Source organism: Myxine glutinosa, chromosome 9 (assembly GCF_964187855.1).
Source record: "Myxine glutinosa chromosome 9, kmMyxGlut1.1, whole genome shotgun sequence".
NCBI classification, from domain to species: Eukaryota; Metazoa; Chordata; class Myxini; order Myxiniformes; family Myxinidae; genus Myxine; species Myxine glutinosa.
In genome coordinates this window covers 88,468,552-88,484,493 of record NC_136269.1, presented here as the reverse complement: position 1 = coordinate 88,484,493, position 15,942 = coordinate 88,468,552, and the positions used below count along the sequence as shown (strand labels likewise).

Sequence of the window (15,942 nt, the reverse complement as noted above, 5' to 3'; positions counted from 1 at the left end):
GTCATAATTTAGCTTTTGTTTTTGTTGAAATTTTTTTGGCTAATGCGCAAAATGAAGAGATACTTCTGGAAAACGCACAGAAGTTTAACACAGTACTGTCCGTGAATTGAGTTCGATATCAGTTTACATCACTTTCAAGGATCAATTTATTTGCTTCGAATTGTCAAATGTGGTTTTTGTTTCTTTTAAAGGTCACATTAACAAAATCTAGAATAATTTCAACATAATTCCAATGAACTTTTGGTTCTAAGTCATCTTGAAAAGTAAGTTCACCCCCACAAAAAAAATATTCCATATTAAATGCCAAGTCTGTATTTGGATTGTTACTCCCGGCTGCATCCAGGCGATTCCATATAATGAGTGAATACCAGAGATAATGTGCCATGTGGCAGATGGTACTTATTGCTCCTATTAAGGTATATAATATATATATATATATATATATATATACATTATACAGTCACGTGAAAAAGTAAGGACACCCCATGTAAAGTTTTGACTTTTTCAACATATTTCAAGATATAGCTATTTGATCTTCATTTCAACAATATTGATAGATAAAGGTGATATAATTTAGCAAATATCATAAACATTTACATTTTGTAGTCCATTGTATAATATAAATAAACATAAATGCAAATTTTGCATGTGGAAAAAGTAAGTACACCCCATGAAATGTTTTTTAAATCTTTTTAACATATGTGGACATATCAATATTTGATCTTCATTTGAACAGTATCTATAGATAAAGGTGATCTAATTGAACAAAAAACAATGAAAGATTGACTTTGCAATAATTTATTCAACAAAAAATTGTTGCACAGCATGCACAATTGCATGCACAGCTCATTTCAAATCTCACCACAACATCTCGATGGGATTTAGATCTGGGCTTTGACTTGGCCATTCCAGAACCCTCCATTTCTTTCTTTTCAGCCATTCCTTGGTGGATTTACTGGTATTTTTAGGGTCATTGTCATGTTGCAAGGTCCACCTTCGGTTGAGCTTCAACTTTCCGACAGATGGCCTCACATTATCCTCAAGCACCCTCTGGTACAATGAAGAATTCATAGTGGATTCTATGATGGTGAGCTGCCCAGGCCCTGATGCAGCAAAGCTGCCCCAAGCCATAATATTTCCACCACCATGCTTTACAGTTGGTATCAGGTTCTTGTGGTCAAATGCTGTCTTTGGTTTTCGCCAAAGATGTCTTATGGTACTGTGGCCAAATAGCTCTACCTTTGACTCATCCGTCCAGAGCACATTGTTCCAGAAGTGCTGGTCTTTGCCCAGGTGTTCATTGGCTAACTTTAGTCTTGCCCCGATGTTATTTCTGGACAGCAAATGTTTCCTCCTGGCACATCTCCCATGTAGATCAAATTTGAGCAGCCTCTTTCTCATGGTAGACTCGTGCACTTTGACATCAACAGTGGCAAGAGCTACCTGTAGGTCGCTTGATGACATTCTGGGGTCCTTAGAGACCTCTTTCAACATCTTGCGGTCTGCTCTCGGGCTGAACTTGCTGGGGCGGCCTGGCCTGAACAAGTTGGCAGTTGTTTGGAATCTTCTCGACTTGTAGATGATCTTCCGGACAGTCGAATGATTGATTTCAAATTGTTTGGAGATCTTTTTAAATCCCTTCCCAGACTCGTAGGCATCTATAACCTTCTTTCTGAAGGCCTCAGAGAGCTCTTTTGATCTAGGCATGGTGACGCCACACACTTCAACAACAAAGAGCAAACCAAACTAAATGTCTGAGGTTTAAATAAGACAGGTTTCTCCAAGATCCTCTCTAATGGTGTTCTTGTCATGTGCACCTGAGCTGGTGCACCTGATTCTAATTTTAGGTATTTGAAGTAGTGATAAATGTAGGGGTGTACTTACTTTTTCCACATGCGAAATTTGCATTTATGTTTATTTAAATTATACAATGGACTACAAAATGTAAATGTTTCATGATATTTGTTATATTATATCACCTTTATCTATCAATATTGTTGAAATGAAGATCAAATAGCTGTATGTTGAAATATGTTGAAAAAGTCAACACTTTACATGGGGTGTACTTACTTTTTCACGTGACTGTATATATACATATATGTTAAAATACAGTCCCTTTGGAAAGTCCCCTTTCAAAATTTTCACATTTTGTTACCTAATAACCAGGAATGAAATTACAAAAATCAAACTTTTTCCACCTCTATTTGCACATCGTGTATTATTAATCACATCTTAACATTACCGTCAGTCTGTGGTTCCCCTTTTGATAATGTAATTAAAGGATAAACTGGTATATTAACAAAAACATTTCAAAAACTTTGCATGCGAGAAGTCAATAAATAGAGGGAGACAATTGATTCTCAGCTATTATTTCCACTATCGGCGACGCATGATGCGATCGACAGCAGACATAAATGGCAGATAGCATTTGTGTGAAGCAGGTATTATTAAATATCGAAGAATTCAATAGCGAGATGGGATTTTGTGGGACATGCCATGGTGAACAACAGATGGAAAAGGGTTCAAGGTTTCGTTTTTATTGCCGAATGATCCAATGATGAGAGAGGTTTGGTTATAGCATGAAAATGGAAGATCTTCATGGAAAGGAACAAAAGCAGTGATCACCATGAAATATATATTTTTAACAAGGTCATTTTTATTTAATGAGGATCATGTCTCTGTCTGTCTGTCTGTCTCTCTCTCTCTTGAGCACAGATTCAGCCAATGACATCTTCAGTTGTTATTATCATCATACCCATTCTCCCACCCATGGGACACTGAATTATGCGGTGAGGCAGTTGCCTTGAAAGAACTTGTCACCTCTTCCAGGAAGGGAATTATGACTGAAGGCAACATTGGATCATTCCACATAGCTCACAACAAGTGTCCACTCTCAGGAGAGCCAGAAAACTACATCTGTTCAACCTCAAGACTGAACTTAAATTTAAGCCGTTACTCCCCAGGCTCAAATGCAGCAGCAGGTACAAGCTAATATTCAACTTATCTCTAAGTGACAAAATGCAGCAGGTTTACAAACTATCAAAGGCTATTGGGGGAGGGGTGTACATTCACACAGAGGAAAGGAAGAATAACACAAAAACTAGAACAATGCGACTGTCATCAATATGCCTTCGCATAGTCCCACAACGGGTAGATGCCATCACTCTGCATATGTATGGGTAGTGGATCACGTTTGTGAAGTTCCGTGTTGATCGGATAAGGTTCGTTTTTCTATCCAAGACGGCTGCCAAACGACGTGACCTATGACATCATCATTTTCAAACTATATGGAACAGTGCTGTAAGATATTTGTAAAATTTCACATCGATAGGGTGAACGGTTTCAGAGATATAATTATTTCATATTTTCCTTCAATATAATATGGCTGCCAAACCATGTGACATATGATAGTCATAAATTTAATATTTCAATACAAATGGGTACATTTCAGATTTTATAATGCAATTTCAGAAATAATACAATGCAATTTCAGATTTTTAGGATAAGGAATTTGATTAAAACATTTTTGGCTGGTATACCACTTCACCTATGATGTCATCATTATCATGCTTTTGTTCCCCATTGGGAGTCATTATCATTCATTATCATGCTTTTGTTCCCCATTGGGAATACTTGACAATGTGGCAAGTTTCAAATTTTTCCATTCAGCGGTTTCCAAGAAATAATTTTTTAATTATTTGCTTTTAATCCAAGATGGCTGCCATTCCACGTGAACTATGACATCACAATTATCATAAAAACATTCTGCATGGGTGTCACTCCTACCCTGAAAGTTTTGTCTCAATCGGACATATGGTTGCTGAGAAAAACGAGGTTTAGCCCGTACGGATGGATGAACGGACAGACAACCCGAAAACATAATGCCTCCGGCGACTTTGTTGGCGGAGGCATAATGAGTAAAATAGCCCAAAGAACAGAATGGGAAAGAATCAGCTCGTGTAGAAAAGATTGTGGATGTGCAAGGGTGAGCACGTGAGGTGATGATGGGCAGCAGATTTAAAGTACTGCAGTGAGGATGAGACAACAGACTGGGAGAAGATTCCACAATTGGGAGAAATGCAGGTGGAAAACCAGTCTGGACTTTGAGGGCGAGCAGGTGACGGTTTCTTTTTGAGAAATATGTGCGACCTGGAGTGGTTAGAGGAGGGCAGCGGTACAAGAGGGTCGGAAAAGAAAAGCCAGATGTAAGCTTAAATACAAAATAGACGTGACAAAGATGAGATGGTATGCTTTATGGTTGTTGAAAATAAAGACTTGGCCAGATAGTTTGGTATTATTTATATCCACGTAATATCATAGTTGAATATGGTCTCTGCCAGAGCTTCGGTAAGCAGGGCAGGAGAGGTATGTTTGGGGAAATCTGATCATGAATGTCACCAGAAGTCGGACACGACTTGACAGAACTAGTGGATAACTAGATAAGTTGAATATTCTTATTCAAGACAGAATAACCCCCTCAAAACGTTTTTACTTCTTTTATTTGTATTTTTTTTTTACACGAGATTTAATAATACTTACAAGATTATGTTGTAATGTTGTAATGGTTAGAGTGGACGCCGAGTCTGGGCGGTCAGTGGTTCAAACCCCGGCCGAGTCATACCACAGATTAAAAAAAAAAAAGGTACGTGCCCTTTCCTCGCTTGACGTTGGGCATTTAAAAGGAGAAGAGAACGAACAATCCCCATAGGTTGGCATCCATGGGGAGGAGGAGATTCCTCCCGAGGAAAGTCCCCGCTGAGTGCAGTGAGAAAAGCGATTCCATAGTTGTAACATCATTGGCACCCAGAGTGCCCTGGGAAGTGTTGGATCCTCCCCCAAGCTCATTGGGCTGTGTTTGTCTCATCCAATAGTCCTGTATCGTGTCACGTCTGCATGTCCATGTGTGTGTGAGGTGTGTGAATGGAAGCTCCATTACGAGTCTTACAACTTGTATTGTAATTCAAATTTTTAAAAAAGATTTATACGAATCTCTATAATGACTCGGATGCAGAAAACATAGGAAATCCGCAGAAATATCTCATGCCTGAATAATGGGATTTGGTAAAAAATACCAACAGCTACTTAAGGGCAAATCTGGTTTACTAGACGAGGAACAGTTTGGAACATGGCTCAATCGTAGAAATTGTTTGAGGTGATGATGTTAATTCATTAACATTCTTCATCCTATCTCGATCTACACATAGTCCATTGACATTATTTTTGCAGGTAATCAAATATTGTTCCATTTTAATGTGCTGGCACTTCCATTGGTGTCTCCGATCCCTGGAAGTCAAGAGCAGGAGCACGATGTCGAGCAAAGAAGCCAAAGCAAATGGAGCCCAGTTTTTACTGCCATAGAGCCAGTCACGAAACAGTATGCAGTACAATCGAGTATACAGAATGCTATACTGTAAAAGTGTAAATATTAAGGTTGGCCTATTCATTATTGCAATCTGAACCCATGACTCATGATACAGGGAACCCAGGTTCAAATCCTGCAGCCACAATACGTGTTTGTCCATTTCATTGGAAAAGTGCATCGATGACAGCTCATGTCCAATGTCCATGTCCTGAATGTGATTGCTGTGCACGCTCCTCCGTGAGACTGGAATCAATGTTAACAAAACAGGTGTATGCAAATTGGTAGCATTGAAATCAGCAAGAATAGTTTACATTGAATTTCCAGGTAATTGAATGAGTGAGTCAACTGTATTAAAAACTGTCCATTGTCACTGTTACACGAGTGGAAGAAAGTGACTTGCAGAAGCCATGAAGATGACAACATATGACGTCACAAGTCAACATCATTTCATGGTATCTTTGTATGAAACTGAAAAGACTCGGCAGGAAGTGTACGACGGCTTACTTCAGTTCCCAAACCAAACCTAACCTAACATTCCACATGCATGCATGAAAAACACTGTTCCATCTTGTATTTATAATGATATTTTTTCTTTCCAGACGTGTGCCAATGTAAATTACAAAATTGCACATCAAGGAATACATAATTGTACATCGAATGAAAGTGGCAGTTAACCGATAATACAATTTCTACATTCTGCCACATTATTGTAAGCAGACTGTGTGGCTGCCAAAAATGGTAATGGTTGTCTTGTTGATGCTATAACAGGAAGCCAAGGTTGAAGGAAGGGTAAAGATAATGTGACAGACCAGAAAGATAACCTTGCTGGTTATCTGATCCAGTATCTGATCCAGTACTCCAGTACTGATCTGAAAGGTGGTAGAATCAAATGCAAGAACAATCCATTTTCCATTCTTGTTCCTGATGTTTAAACATCCAACATGGATTGTCAAGTGCTTTAGATGCCTTTCCCATCAGAATAGAGTAAAAATTTAGATATTTTCAAATCCTGACATTTCACACATTATCTACAAAACACTTTACAGAAAAATCAAAACGTTCCAAAAAAAATCTGACGAGTACTTTCAACAATATCGCAACAGCAAATACACGTTGATTGATGGAAAGGGCCTGGAAATTAGCTTGCAAGTAACAGGTTAAGAACAGGCAGGACTCGACGCACGAGTTAATACATGGCGTAGGGCGTTGCCAAATTCATTCGACGCTCATGTGACATTACATGGTGCAGAGCACATAGATGAGCCTGCTGAACAAGAATGATTCAGCATTTTGCATTCATTGATATGCGACGCTTATCAATACAAACACAGCTTACATTCTCCTGATATGCGTTAATATTCAAGTTGGCAAAATGTATGACCTTGTACAACAAGACATGACAAGGGTAAGAACCAATAAGCGACCAAACGTAAAACAATTGATTGTTTTTAATCCTTGGAACTTTGATACCAGTTATTAAGTCATATCAATCAGAAAAAAACAGATTTGTGATAGCAGTAACTGCTTTACACAACCTACTTCAGGATGTGTAAAGGTTAATTGTACACCGCTCCTTTCCTATGCCATCTCCAGGCATTGCAAATCGTCATTGCCGGGCACCAAAGGGGGCTCGACAGTGACGCACGCTGAAAGAGAGTACTCAGTTTTCACTCTGGTTTCTTGTTTTCTTGCTTTCTTGTTTGTTTGTCCGGGCGATATCTCAGCCATCCTTTGAGCTAGGAAGCTGAAATTTCGGCACAGTAGTGAGCAAGTCCTTTGTCAAAAACGTTATTTTTTGTTTTTTGATTAATCAATTAATTGAGGAGTTATTTAATTATTAGCGATTAATGAAGTACTTATTTAATTAATTAAATTTCCTTTCTCTTCGTACCATTAACTCAGGCACCTTTTGAGTTAGGAAGCTGATATTTGGACATGCCAATGACCAGGTGATTGTGCTGCAAAGGATATTTTTGATTTATTAATTAATCAATTAATCGATTAATTATGTAATTATTCGACTAATGACAAAAAAAAATTTTTTTTTGAAGTTACAGATTCTGATGAAATAGTGGTAGTTTATTTGTTCTCTGACCAAATTGATTAATAATTTAATTTTTTTATGATTATTATTTATTTATTTTCATTATTAATCATTTATTTATTTTCTTTCTCATTTGGCCAATATCTCAGGCACCTTTTGAGCTGGGAAGCTAATATTTGGACATGAGTGACCAAGTGATGTGGCTATCAAGGATATTTTTGATTTATTGATTAATCATTTCATCTATTAATTATTTATTGATTAATCGATTAATTATTTATTGAGTAATCAATTAATTATTTAATTTTTTATAAATGACTTATTTAATTAAATTTCTAAAAGATACATCTTCGGATGAAGCACTAGTGGTTTAGTTATGCGATTAGCCAATTGATTATGAAAATATTTTGTGATAATCTTTTATTGATTTTAATTATACAATTAATCAATCAATTAGTGTACACCTCTCCCTCCCAATGCAGCCTCAATGAGCTGCACTGCGGTATTGCCGGGCGCCGGAGGCGCCCCGGCAATGCCGCGCTGCAGCATATTTAATTATTTGGCATGGGGCGGTGTACTTTGAATGTATGTGTACTTGTTTTGTATATTTCTACAAACACAGGGTGATGTAAAAGTACTGAGCAAGTAAGTGACTTTCATGATGTTTTCATCAAGGATTCTGACATTGGTCTTTTGTTGTACACCGCACCTTTCCTATGCCATCTCCACTCTCCAGGCATTGCAAATCGTCATTGCTGGGCACCGAAGGGGGCTCGGCAGTGACGCACGCTGAAAGGGAGTACTCAGTTTTCACTCTGTTTGTTTGTTTTCTTGTTTTCTTGGTTGTCCGGGCGATATCTCAGCCATCCTTTGAGCGAGGAAGCTGAAATTTCGGCACAATAGTGAGCAAGTCCTTTGTCAAAAACAGTATTTTTTGTTTTTTGATTAATCAATTAATTGATGAGTTATTTAATTATTAGCGATTAATTAAGTACTTATTTAATTAATCGAATTTCCTTTCTCTTCTGACCATCAACTCAGGCACCTTTTGAGTTAGGAAGCTGATATTTGGACATGCCAATGACCAGGTGATTTGGCTGCAAAGGCTATTTTTGATTTATTAATTAATCAATTAATCAATTAATCGATTAATTATTTAATTAATGACAATTTTTTTAATTTTTTTTTAAGTTACAGATTCTGATGAAAGGGTGGTGGTTTACGTGTTCTCTGACCGAATTGATTAATAATTTAATTTTTTATGATTATTATTTATTTATTTTCATTATTTATCATTTATTTATTTTCTTTCTCATTTGGCCAATATCTCAGGCACCTTTTGAGATCGGAAGCTAATATTTGGACATGAGTGACCAAGTGATGTGGCTATCAAGGATATTTTTGATTTATTGATTAATCAATTAATCAATGAATCGATGAATTATTTAATTATTCGATTAATTACTAAAAAAAAATTTTTTTCCCCAGTTACAGATTCTGATGGAATGGTGGTGGTTTATGTGTTCTGTGACCGAATTGATTGATAATTTAAATTTTTAATGATTATTATTTATTTTTATTAATAATCATTTATTTATTTTCTTTCTCATTTGGCCAATATCTCAGGCACCTTTTGAGCTGGGAAGCTAATACACTGGAACCCCGCTATAACGAACACCAGTATTACGAACTTCCGGATATAACGAACGAACTTCCTGTCCCCCGCATATTTAATGAGATTCTATTGTTTAACGATTATGTGGGTGGACGTCGATGAAGACGTTCCCGTGACCAGTTCGATGACCGATGAAGAAATTATCGCCTCCGTTCGTGAAACAACACTGCAGTGTGACATCGAATGTGACTCTGATGACACCAATGAACCACAAGAAGTTCCAGCAACATCTGATGTAATTGCCGGACTTGAAACAGCACTTTCCTGGTTTGAAGGGCAACCAGTCGACCGCATTAAAGTTTTACAGCTCCGTCAGCTATTATCTTATGCACGCAAAGAAAACGCCACCTCCAAGAGTAAACAATCCAAGATTACCAGTTTCTTCACGCAGTAAATTGAACATTCGGTGAATATGACATGAACTTGAACATTTTATTTATACATGAACTCTTAAACAATGACACAACAGCAATGCTTTTTAAAGTTTTTTATTCGTACAATCGAACAATAAAATGTACATGAATGAACAATACAAAGAGTTTGTTGTTTTGCATATGAATAGGTGTGATAGTATGGTGATTCGTACATTATTCAGTATTACGAACACTTCAAAATAACGAACTTTTTTTTATGTCTCCCGAGAAGTTCGTTATATCGGGGTTACAGTGTGTTTGGACATGGCAGTGACCAAGTGATGTGGCTATCAAGGATATTTTTGATTTATTGATTAATCATTTAATCGATAAATTATTTATTGGTGAATCAATTAATTATTTAATTTTTTATTAATTACTTATTTAATTAAATTTCTAAAAGATACATCTTCGGATGAAGCACGAGTGGTTTAGTTATGCTATTAGCCAATTGATTAAGAAAATAATTTGTGATAATCTTTTATTGATTTTAATTATACAATTAATCAATGAATTAGCGTACACCTCTCCCTCCCAAAGCAGCCTCTATAAGCTGTACTGCGGTATTGCCGGGCGCCGGAGGCGCCCCGGCAATGCCGCGCTGTAGGATATTTAATTATTTGGCATGGGGGCGGTGTACTTTGAATGTATCTGTACTTGTTTTCTTTCTTTTTCAGATTGGCCGAATGCTCATGGATGACAGAGGTAGTGCATCTCACCGGTTGACTACCAAGTAGCATTTAAGTGTTGATATGTTCATCTGCAAGCAGGAAAATGTGTGAAGGGCATTCCCAGTTCTCCTAATCAATGACCTTAGAGGCCAGAGACAATAAACTTGATAAACTAGAACGGCACTCAGTAGAGTGCATACCATCACCAGACTGAACAGTTTATGTTTTGTATCCCACTGATCGGCTGAATCCGCATCTCGGCCTTAACCAAAATCTAATCGGCTTTTTCTTGTCACCTACCCAACTCATCCACCGCCATTCGTCCAAATTTGGCCACAACGTTTTGAGGTATCAAGCTATATATCGGTTTTGGCCCGATCTCTCAACTGTGAAGAATCAACCACTTGGATAATTATAGTATCTGAATCCGGATCGTCACCAAGATCCAATCAATTTGTCCTTGTCACACACCCAACCTGTCCACCAAATTCCATCCGAATCCATCCATAACTTTTGAGATATCCTGGTCAAAGACAGAAACAGACAGACAAGACAGACAGGGGTGAAATCATAACCTCTGCCTACCTTCGGTGGCGGAGGTGAAGAAAGGTATGAAGCAATTGAGTCAGTGCATCATGTACCTGTCACCGGTAGACCCAGAACTATGACATTTACTTGGCACTTTTGGATCACCCTGAAAAAACGAGATACTTGGACACAATAAGAGAATGTTTGTGCGATATTGCAGTTCTAGTCAGGTTCACTATGTTTTTTCGTTCAAAATCATGGTAGATTAGCAAACCTATACATTTTTGGAAACGTTATTACATGGAAAATCTGAAAATCAATGTTTACATTTGCCAATTCCGACCAATTCGATTCGACCAATTCGACCAATCGACCAATTCCATTCGACCAATTCGACCAATCGCTTCGATCGACCATTCGACCAATTCAATCGATTCGATTCGATTCGATTCATCGAATTCGATTCGATCGACCATTCGACCAATTCGATTTGCCAATCAATTTGACCGACCTTTGCTTGTGTGGAACGGACTGTGAAAACGATGCGGACTATATTGTCGGATACGACACACAGGACAGTGATGACGAACTCTAAATGGCATATTCTGTAATCGTGTATGTTTGATGCCATTGACTGCCTGTGTAGATGTGAAGTTATACTGACTGCGTGTGTATATATGATTTTGCTGACTGCCTGTGTATGTTTGGTGATACTAGGGCATGCCCGTACTATATCTATATCTAAAATTATATCCCCCCCCTCTATTTACATGAAATGGTTTGGTCCAAAGCGAACGGCTTGCGAGTGGTGACAATCCCCCCCCCTCTATTTACATGCAATGGTTTGGTCCAAAGCGAACGGCTTCCGGAGTTTGGTAAAGAAATCGCCATCGCGTGCACAAACGCGCAGGAAAGCGAATGAATCGCAAATTCGTTTTTATTAGTTGTAAAACATAGTTTAACGCCAACATAGTTTGCAAACGTGAAATAAATGAATACGCTCTCAAATGTGCCATCCGAGGCAGAGTGTGCCCGCCACGTTCGGCACACGCGATCGTTCGCTGCTCTCTGATTGGTTGAATCGTTTTTTGGACATAGCTCGGTAAGTAATTGTCCGATTAATATGAAACCTTGAAAAGGCACATCCTCGGGTCCCCAGCAATATACCTGGCAAGTTAAAAGTATATCGGACCCGTGGTTGTCGAGAAACAGCGGTCACAGACAAACGTACAGACAGAGATTACTGGAATTATAGATAGATGAATTATTGTGACACATTTTGATGTTATTAACTGCCTGTACAAAATGATAACATGTATTTGATTATGCAACTTATCGCGAATATAAAGACAGTATTTTGCAATTCAAAACCTTTGATTCGTGTCTTACCATTCCCCATAGCACTAATTTGATACTTTCATTGGATTCCTTGTCCCTGAAAATATAGGTTTAGTATATTTTAAAAAGTTTTTAGGGTAATTGCATCAAACCTCGACTCTGATTCTGCAACTGGACCAGATGGCATCAGCCCACGGGTCCTAAAATCCTGCTCTGCCGCTCTATCTCACCCTCTCTCTGTTCTTTTCACCCTATCTTTTGCTCAAGGTCATCTGCCAGCATCCTGGAAATCAGCAAACATTACCGCTTTACACAAAAAAGGTGCAAAAACAGATCCTTGCAACTACAGACCAATCAGCCTGCTCCCAATTATCAGCAAAGTCATGGAATCCATCATTGCTTCGGATATGAAATCTTTCCTCTTCTCCAATGGCTTGATCTCTGATCATCAATTTGGTTTCAGCCCAGGTCACTCTACTCTGGACATGCTGCTTCTGCTGTCTCAACAATGGATGGAGGTCCTCAATGCCAAACAGGAAATCAGAGCTGTCTCCCTTGACATATCACGTGCCTTCGATACGGTCTGGCACCCAGCTCTGCTCACCAAACTCTCCTCCTATGGTATCCATGGAAATCTCCATGCATGGCTTGCGGACTTCCTCTCTGGTCGTAGTCAACGTGTGGCCCTGAATGGATTTCTCTCATCTCCCCTTCCCGTTCAGGCTGGAGTTCTCCAAGGCAGTGTGCTGGGCCCTGTGCTTTTTCTGGTCTTTATCAATGATCTCTCCGACTCTCTGGAAAATCCTCTGTATCTCGTTGCTGATGACTCCACTCTCTGCCGCTCCATTCCTCTTCCCTCAGATCGGCAGTCTGCAGCCTCCTCACTCTCTGAAGACCTGGACAAAATCACAGACTGGTCAAACATGTGGAACATGTCTTTCAATCCTGACAAATCTCACACTCTTACTATGTCTCTCCGAAAAGATCGACTGGACAACCCTCCCATCTACTTTCTCAACAATCCTCTCCAAGAAGTTCTGTCGCTCAAGCTTTTGGGTCTCACCATCTGCCATGATCTTTCTTGGGAAAACCACATTTCCAAGCTGGCCTCCAAAGCCAGTCGCCGACTGGGCATCCTCCGTCGTGCGAAGTCCTTCCTCGGCACACCTGAGCTCCTCACCACATACAAGGCTTTCATCCGCAGCTCAATGGAATACTGTTCTCCCCTATGGGCTGGTGCTCCTGCCTCACACCTGGCTCGGCTTCACGCTGTTGAATCCAAAGCTTTCAGAATCATTGGAATCTCCCGCGATGAAGCTATCTCTGAGGGCCTTTCACTCACTCACCGCAGGCAGGTAGGTGGTCTTTCTGTCTTCTACCGACTCCTCTCCGGCCTTGCTCCCCCAGCTCTCTCTGTGCTCTGTCCCCCAAATATTCCTACAGGTCGCACAAGATCTGCCAGCCACCCTCTGATGGTTAAACTGCCGAAATCTCGGCTCTCTGCTCACCTTCACTCTTTCATTCCTCTTTTCTCCCGCCTCTGGAACAAACTCCCACACTCACTTCAATCACACTCCTCCCTCCAGGTTAGGGTGCATCAAACGCCCCATGATTTTCAAAAAGTTGTTGTATTTTAATGTCTATTCCCTCAAATGTTACACTTGTTGGTAGAAGTATGTATGCAAAAAATAGATGAAATCAGAGGTGGTCCTGGGTGGCCACCGGCCACTTTTATATATTTAGGGCCATTTAGGGCCACAGCTAAACTACTTTACAAGATAATGTAAAATTAACTACAAGATAATGTAAAATTAACCATTATACCTATATACAAAAGTAAAGTCCTACTTTTACTAAATGCCTAATATCAAACAGTTAAAACAACCTTACATGTCAATGTAAAATTAACCAAAATCGTTCTTCATATTACAAAGTTGTAGTACAGTGTTGTAGTATTGTACTTTCATTGATTAAAAGTTTGAAAATGTATTAAGCACAACGCCAATGTCACTACTCCAACTTTGCTCGTTTCCGCAAATTTGGCCTCGCTTTGCGGTCACATTCAACCACTTGAAGAAGATTTTGGAAGTGGTCTTCTCTTCTTGCAGTTGAGACAAAATCAGTTGCGAGCTTTACTGCTCTCTCCGCAGGGTCATTCACAACATTAAGCCCATCCACAATGGACTTGGCTGCCTTGAAGTGCTCATTGTTCTGCCAAGTGTCAACATCCTCTGTTAGGAAGGTCATATCTAGGTGAAGAAGGTTTACTGTAAACCACGAGTCCTCGTTCACAAGATCAGCCAGGGTTGTCGCTTCTGTAATTTTTGGAAATGACGGTTTGCCATATCCAGAACCGTAGCGGTGTTTTGGAGTGCTTGGCATTTCATCTGGTTGTATGGCCAGTAACACATCTGCAAGGGCACGACGATCCTTTTGAGGAATTGCATTGCTGAACAGTGCCAAAACAACCAGTTCTGGGGTTAAATACCACAAATGTCTATCAAAGGCTTTCACAGCGCTGACTGAAATGGTTGAGTTGACAGCTTTATAGTTGAGCAGAGTCTTGTAAAAGCACAAATCAAACCATGGGGCATTTGAAGCAGACTGACATATGAGCCACCAATCACAATAAATATAAACAACAAAAACAACAAACTCCTTCAGTTTTTTCTGTTGATGTTGTGTTGTTACAGTTCCTCGAGGTAGTAGAGAAATTTGCTCTTCAAGTAGGCATATTTTGATGGAATAAAGAATCTTTGACATCCACCTTGCTTTATGCATGGCCCCTGGTCTGTGGAGTGTTCCTTGTTTTGTGACATCATCATCGAGGACTACCTGGCAGAGTTGTGCCATTTCCTTGTAGTCTTCCCTACAGTATGAAGCGCTTGTGCGGATTGTGCTTAAAACCTTGTTTTTGCAGGATAAAAGCAGCTGTTGTGCATAGTCATTGTACATGGAAATGTCAATTTTGGTTAAACTTTCATTCTTTGCATGCGATATGCGTTCCCAATTCTTCTGGAATTTTTGGAACAAAGATACTTCTGGAGACTTTGATGCCTCAATTTTGAGAACGTCAAACACATGATCCAGGATTACCTCTCCAACATGATGGCGACATGCACACCACAGAAGAGCACGGTCCAGTTTTGATTGAATGGTAACACAGGCAGCTGTAACGTGTCCAGTGTTTGATGCTGTTGTGTCAAAACATAAGTTGACAACTGATTGTTTGCACTTCCATGAATGTAGATACGTGTAAGTGTGCTCGGCAATGATGTCACCTGATGACATCACTTCCAGGAGGATATCTAGCCACCCCCAGTAGCTTTACATCAGTGGCATTCCCAACCAACACTGGCAATCTTTCTTCCTTGACATTCTTGTTTGTGAGCGTTGGTATCTGCTTGCCATCCCAGTGAAGTGTTGCAGCTGTTGGGGCGATCCAATTTTCTTGAATATCTTTGGCGATAGCACTTGTTATTGATCGTCGAGCCTTATCAGCAGTTGAGTACGACTTGGCCACACGACGTGGATCACCTCCTGCCTCTTGAATTACAGCTTTGGTGAGCGCAACCTGTTGAACAGGAGTTATGTTTAGTCGAGTAGCAACAGACACAACTGAATGTCTTTTCAGAATATCATGAGGAATAAAGGCAGATGTACCTGCATATGTTGATCTGTGGTGACTACGCTTCCTTTGAAACTCTGGAATCGCCTCTTCTTCAGTTTCTTCCAAGCTATCTGCAGAGTCACTATCATCAGAGCATACAGAACTAATTGTCATCTCTTGTACACTGGATGATTCATGACGTTCTCGTCTTGAAGCTTCCGCTAAGAGGCGTTTTTCTTTTCTATGATCTTTATCAACTTTCTTCTTGTCAACACCACCAAATGAGGCTACTCTGTCAGAT

General features: G+C 39.5%; 2 protein-coding genes across 3 annotated transcripts in view; both read right to left on the bottom strand.

Moving 5' to 3' along the window:
- The window catches only part of LOC144893635 (uncharacterized), a 1,058,663-nt gene extending 1,043,385 nt beyond the window's left edge, over positions 1-15,278 (bottom strand). The window contains exon 1 of the mRNA XM_078784510.1: positions 13,791-15,278. Coding sequence (XP_078640636.1) covers positions 14,042-14,986 — 945 coding nt within the window. The 5' untranslated portion in view covers positions 14,987-15,278 and the 3' untranslated portion in view covers positions 13,791-14,041. The remainder of the gene's footprint in view (positions 1-13,790) is intronic.
- ANKRD11 (ankyrin repeat domain 11) overlaps positions 1-15,942 on the bottom strand; it is a 319,696-nt gene that overhangs the window by 144,529 nt on the left and 159,225 nt on the right. The gene's annotated exons all lie outside the window — the stretch shown is intronic.